The 6985-nt window shown below is 49.4% G+C and overlaps 1 protein-coding gene across 2 annotated transcripts in view; it reads right to left on the reverse strand.

Annotated features, from left to right (window-relative positions):
* LIMS1 (LIM zinc finger domain containing 1) overlaps positions 1–6985 on the reverse strand; it is a 44718-nt gene that overhangs the window by 9312 nt on the left and 28421 nt on the right. For both annotated transcript variants that reach the window (XM_007456815.1, XM_007456814.1), the window contains exon 3: positions 566–632. In XM_007456815.1, the coding sequence (XP_007456877.1) occupies positions 566–632 (67 nt within the window). The remainder of the gene's footprint in view (positions 1–565; positions 633–6985) is intronic.

A 6985-nucleotide genomic window follows, 5' to 3' on the forward strand; every position in this document is an offset into this window, starting at 1 on the left:
CCCCCCGTGTGCGGCTCCCGCACAAAGCGCTACTTTAGAAAAGTGCTTCCGTGTCTTGGGTTCTGTAGCTGCCACACTTTCAGGCTGTCTATCACATCTCTGAACGGGCGTTTCCAGAGGAGGTACTGACTGCGCTCTCCGTCTCCCGAAGGTCTTTTTGGTTCTTTCTCGTCATGGACACAGAAAACAGAAATCCACCGCACGTTCTCTCGTACCACATACTTAATTTCTTCCTTCGTTCAACCTTGTCAGCTCGCTACTCGGTGCCCCCAGTCTCTCCTGCTGTGTGACACGCAGGCCACCCCTGCGCGTCTCAAGGTCCCCGCTGAGGCCGCCCGGGCTGCACTGACGGGGAAGAAAGGAATCCTACGGGCCACCGAACAGAAGTCCGGTGAGTCCTGGGCTTACCTTCACCCTACAGGCCCTGAGAAGCGTCGTTAACATTACCGACGGGAAGAGGGCTGACAAAGCACCGCACCCGCGCGCGTTCCTTCCTATGAGCGCGCGCTATGAGGTCGTTCTGAAGGAAACTTGCTTTTCACGTGCACTGGGCAGTGGAACTTACCACACTGGTGACAGCAGGGAGCGAAGAGCATCTGAAAGTCATGTTCACAATACTTCCTCCCTTCAAACTGAAACAGAAAAGCACCAGCGACTTGTAAATGGGAAACAATCCCGGGGTGAATGGAATGTTTCTGCAGAGACTGTAGGAAAGAGGTTTCTGGACTAGAGCTGTGCCCAGAATCTGTAATCCTCCTGAGATACGTAAAGGCAGACACACTTTGGTACCTTCCCGGCACCTAGTGTGGGCACAGGAAAGACCCGCTGCGGCCGGAACTGATCCTCTGCCCCCAGAGAAGGGTGAGCTCCTCCCACAGACACCCCGCCGGAAATGTGCACAAACCTCCCCCCACGTTGAAAATACGTACTTACGAACAGTAAATATGCTAGCATATTTTTAAAAAATGTAAACATTTTTAAATGGGGCCAAAACCTGTTTAAAAAAATATCCTTTTCCTACAGGTGGAAAATTTATCCTTCATTTCTCTCCTTGAACTGTTTTCCTTTCATTTCCCCCCAAAAGTTTTATGCTACAACAATACTTTTTCCACCAAGGTCTTTAACTGATCATCCTACCATATTTCTCTGCAATTAAAATGTATTGTGAAACTTTAAAATTCGTTTTACTTTCCAAATCCATAAGGCCCTAAAGGTTAACATTCTTCTGGATCAAGTTATCAGTACAACGATTATTGGTATACAAACGATGAAAACATAGGTATGTGACGAATGCTACATTTTATTCACTGTTTAATTATTTACATGAGAAGCAAACCCTAATGAGATGAGCAGGGCCACTCTTTACCCTCACCATTATTTCATGCTTCCATGGATGAAGATGACTGACCACTGGAAGACTCAGGGTTCAACATTAATTCTAGATTTATTTTCTATCTTGGGGGTTGCTTGTACCCTTTTCACGTACATAAGTCGTGAGAATTATATAATGCGTCCCTTTGAATCTCTGAGCTCCTTACAAGTTATTTGTCAAAATCACATATTGTTTGATTATCAAAATCCACGCTTAATGATGTTCCAGTTGTCAACTCAGTCTCCTCAATTATGGAAATTGGCTGCAGATTTAGCTCGTTCAATTTATTGACCATAATCCCCTACAGCTGAACTGGCATTCTGGGCAAAGCAGATCTATCTTGTGCCAGAAAAAGTCTTACTTCATTTTTAAAGTCAAATGAATGAGCTCTGATACATTTCATGAGTCTAGTTTTTAAAGTTACAAACAGAAGATATTAACTCGATACACTATTACTCAATATTCCGGCACATCCCGTCACAGCGCATCGTAACGTGTAGCCCAAAGCAGAAGTCATTTATAAGTGAGATACGTTCCTTTACCGAGTGGACATTGTGTCCATTCATAGAAATCTGATATTGAGCTTTTAGCAGTAATTTGTTAAAGAGACATAATATAAAAATGCAGAAATAACTGTATTTAGAAATGATCAACTTTTTACCTGCCACCCCGTCTTGTTCAGTGGAGGAAGGAGACTCAAACTGTCTCAATTTGCCACTTAAGTTTACTAGTGAAAGGCTGGGTAATGGTAACAGGCGTCGTAAAGCCTTCAGAAGGACAGTGTTTTGTGGCTTGTGTGCACGCGTGAGTGGCAGTTTTAATTTATCGGTTTTTAAAATCAGTATTTTCGATGGAAATAACTCGATCAAAGATCTGTCACAGACTTTTGAGACCCATTAAAATCAAGTGTAAGGAGAAAAATAAAAGAAATGATCAGCAATGACTCTGCATTTAATGAAAAGAGAAAGACACATATTGCTTAAAAAAACAAAGCAAAAGGAGGCCAGCAGTTGGCATATATGCTGTATTTGTTAGTAGAAGACTGAAAAGCTTAGGGCCGGTTGTGGTTGGAGTAAGTCTTTAAAGCTGTGATTCAGGAGGTCAGGACACAGTGGGGCTTAAGGACCCTGCCGTGGGCGCAGCCCGGCTGGACGGCGACCCGCCCGGGGCTCGGTGAGCGGTACGCCTGCTCTGCTCGGCTCCCACCACGGCCGCCCTTCCGCAGCCTCTCTGCACGCCTCTCTCTGCCTTAAAACGACGAGTCCTTTTGGAATTAGAGGACGAGATTAGGGCAAAGTCCTAAAAGACCGTTGTCCCGACGACTCCCCACATTCCCAAACCTGCCATCTATCTGCATACAGAACACCCAATACGGTTCCTCAGCTGGGCTGCATCCTTAGCAAGAGAATACATAAGGCCAGGAAAGGTGGGTAGCCCTGTGGGTTTAGGGACCCCCCCAAAATATCTTCTGACTGGGGTCCTAGAGCAATTCATCAGAGTAGGATTTCACATCCCTTCCTTTCGTCAAGGGCGAGGACTAAGCGCTATTGGGAATACAAAAATACCATCAGGCAAATCGATTTTAGGATGAACAGTCTCTGAGACCAGAATCTGAGGGTGCAGAAATGGGCCCTTGAAGCCATCCCTATGGCACACCCCCCTGCATGTCCGGGGTGTGCTCCCCCAAATGAAGACTTCTGAAAAGGGAGAGCTTCTTTTGCTAGAACGAGCTGCCTCTTTTCTAAGCACGTAGAAATGGCTCGATTTCTGAGCGCAGGAGAAAGGCCGGAGGCTGATCCAAAGTAAAACTCTAGGGTGTGAAATGAAGAAAAGTCAGAACGCATCAAGTTGGAAGAATCAAACTTCCATGAATACTGTCTTTCTAGGTACAACCCAGAACTGGTTTATCATAGAACAAGTCTGTAGAATAAGAAAAATTAATGCTCCAAATTCGCAGCGTTTGACAAAATGCCAAAGCAGCCTGGGACCCGCCAGGATGGGGAGGGGACCCTGGCCAAGAACAGTCCTGCTTTTAATGGTTCTAGGTTTGGTCTGGAGTCCCGTGAAGATTCTCTTTGGGGGTGAAGAATCCTGCCGGTTTAAAGAAAGCTCAGAATTTGAAACTGTGCTCATGGTCTCACCTCCAGCCACGTGCAGATGTGAGAAGTCTTCTCAGGTTTCCTGCCCACCAGCCTTGCCCCCAGGGTCCAGCTTCCTGAGGAATCACGATTCCTTCCATATATTAGAGGAAACGAGGGAAGTAACCTCTTTGTAAAGTCTTCCCACTAAATCACTCACCACAAATTGGACTTTCCTGTTATGCATTTGTGATGGGGGGGGCGGGGGTCACATTGGGGGAATTCACACTAGGGAGAGAGAAAGGTGAGGTGTCCTGAGCCGAGCTGGGCAGGCTGCCTGGCCTCCCCCGCTCCATCCTGTCGGTAACTTTTCTGGAATCACGTCACTCTGGAACTGTTGGTTCCACTTTATTTCACAAACCATTTCCTTTGGGGAAAAATTAAGATAATCCTTTTGGAGGAAATCCCTGATGTCACAAAATGAGATTTAGGAAGTGGTGTCATGGCCACACACAGTGTCAGGGACTGGGGGCCAAATGGGTGTTTCCCCCTGGAAATGGCATTTGATCAACCGTCTGTGACTTGGCCGTTTTACAAACACTTATTGGAGAATGATGGGCAACGCTGACAGTCCATGAAGAGAGGCTTCCCTCTCAAGATTTAACCGCAACACCAAAGTAAGGATCACGAGTCACACGCAGTGTTTTATTCTTATTTGGTCACTGTCTTCCGATATGGATAAAGTTAAAAGATGGATAACTTTTGGGGACTTCCCTGGTGGCGCAGTGGTTAAGAATCCGCCTGCCAATGCTGGGGACACAGGTCCAAGCCCTGGTCCAGGAAGATCCCACATGCCGCGGAGCAACTAAGCCCGTGCGCCACAACTACTGAGCCTGCACTCTAGAGCCTGTGAGCCACAAGTACTGAAGCCCATGCGCCTAGAGACCGTGCTCCGCAACAAGAGAAGCCACCGCAATGAGAAGCCCGTGCACCGCAACGAAGAGTAGCCCCCGCTCGCCGCAACTAGGGAAAGCCTGTGTGCAGCAACAAAGACCCAATGCAGCCAAAATAAATAAATAAATAAATTTATATTTAAAAAAAAGATGGATAACTCTCATAATCATTGTAATTAAAAGTTATTTTAAATTAAAATGTAGAAGCAGAATCTTTGAAAAGAGAAACAAACTGAACCTCAGTTTGGGAGCCGGTTCTAGTTACTACGCACAAAGCGTGTCTTGGCTTCTGGTAAATGATGACGATATTTTCGTTACAGCTGAGTGATGAGCTGCCCAAGGACGCGTACAAGCACATCTCATTTTATTGCACTTCGCAGATAGCGTGTTTTCTACACACTGAAGGTTTGTGGCAACCCTGCTTCCCGCGAGCCTGTTGGCGCCATTTTTCCAACAGCATTATTTTTAATTAAGGTGTGTATGTTGTTTTTTAGCCATTAAGCTACTGTTACTTAATAGACTACATATAGTGTAAATATGACTTTCCTATCTTCTGGGAAACCAAAAAATTGGTGCGACTTGCTTTATTGCAATACCCGCTTTGTTGGGTGGTCTGCACCCAAACCCACACTATCTGAGGTCTGCCTGTACTTATCTCCCTGGGCCAATTTACACAAGAAGGTGTATGCTTTCTTTAGGGTCTTTCTTAAGTGAGTTCTTTCTAGAAATACTTTCTAGGTACATTTTATGGCACAAGAATGCACTCTGACTGCAGTCAGATTCTTAGAGAGAGACGGACCACAAGGAGGTCTTGTTCTGTGCAGGGCTCTGCGTACACGGCCTGGGGAACGAGCCATTTAGAACCAACCTGCTGCCAGCACAGGGAAGTTCATTACCTATGGGAAGAGGTGTTAGTGCAGCAGGTCTCGGCCGAGGGTGGCTGTGCTCCCCAGGGGAAAGCTGGCAATGTGTGTAGGTACTTCCGGTTGTCACAACTGGGTATGTAACAGGAGAGACCAGGGACATTTCTAACACCCTACGACACACGGGACGCCCCACAGCAAAGTGCCATCCAGCACAGAGGGCCCGCAGTGCGAGGACGGGGACCCTGCTTGGAGCGTGTCCGGGGCTGGCTAGCCGACGGGCACTGCGCGCGCCCCCCTGCCTCATGCTCATCACCCGGGGCTGCCGCACGATGTGGTCGGCAGACTCACAGCATGGGAAAGAGAAAGCGACAGAGAGGGAACAGCGGGCCATGGAAAACAGAGCCTGCCTTTCTTCTCTGTTGCTCCCCTGGAATCTCTCTCCTAAGCCCTTTGTCATAATTACTCATTTCAATAAAAAGATCTTAGATTGGAAAAGCGTATGTCAGGTAAAGAACACCGTATCGGATATTAGAGGACCAAACTAGGTTCGAATCCCATTTACGTCACTAATCTGCTGTCAGCAAGCACATTTCAGCCTCTCTCGGCCTCAAGGAAGAAAAGGCTTTCCAGGGTGTGGAGACCAATGTCTGCTCGGGGGCAGGCTCCCTGGAGCCCCGTAAATGTGCTCTGGGTCTGACCGCCCTGCTCCGGCTTAGGGGCCGGAGAGCCTCATGAGACCTCAGCCCCCGCCCCACCCCCTCTCCCCCTGCTCCCCCCACCCTCCGGCTGTGGGTCACTGGGTCCCCTCTTCCGCTCGGCCCCCAAACTGTCCCCTGCCGTTCCCAGCCCGAAAGCCATCGCCCTTCATGGAAAGAGAGACTCTCGTTCCAATTGCACAGGTTTCTGTCGTAGGGAACGTGTGTTTCTGGGACACAGCAGGAGCTGGAAAAATGCGTTTGAGTGAATAACATGGTGTTCCCTGAGCTGTGTCCCGACACGCTGCGCCGCAGGCTGGCGGGGAGCTTCCCTCCCAGGGGCACTGTTTCTATGGGAAAATGCTGTCGAGTTGGCCAACAACTGACTTACTAACGACCTTTAGAAACCACCGTTCCTTCCTCAGGAATGGCCTGTAAAACGGAAAACGTTTAAAATCTGCTTGTTAGAAGGAGAAATCACACAGTGGCCACATCTCTAGGCATCACGTAACTCTAGGTACGCGTATCATCACAGAGAGACACGTGCAAACGCGTAAGGAGGTGATCACGCGCACGCGCACACACACACACACACGGTCGTCCTCACTCACAGCTCGGGGTCATCCCTAGACCAGGCCCCCCAAAGCAGACGTGAGAAGGGGGTTCCAGGACTGGTCAGAATGAACACAAGCAAGCGCGGGCCACGTGGTGACACCACAGGATCAGGGAGGACAAGTGTTGGGGAAGAGGAGACACAGAGAAGAGCTGGACACGGAGGGGGCGCCCCCTTCCCCCCAGACAAGAGCCCCTTTAGGGCACAGGTGCTGGGAGTCGTGCGTGGGGCAAGAGGAAGCGGGCCGTGCTGGGGCGCGGTGGGGGGCACCTGCAGGGCCGGCGGGCGAGCCCCAGGGACCCGCCAAGCGTCACTGCCCAGGGCCACCCCCGCCCTCGCGCACGGCCTGTGGCTGCCGCCCGCCCCCCCCCCCCCCCCCCCCCCCGGCCCCCCCCCCCAAAAACAGGC

This window comes from Lipotes vexillifer, unplaced genomic scaffold (assembly GCF_000442215.2).
Source record: "Lipotes vexillifer unplaced genomic scaffold, Lipotes_vexillifer_v1.1 scaffold777, whole genome shotgun sequence".
In the NCBI taxonomy this organism is placed as follows: domain Eukaryota; kingdom Metazoa; phylum Chordata; class Mammalia; order Artiodactyla; family Lipotidae; genus Lipotes; species Lipotes vexillifer.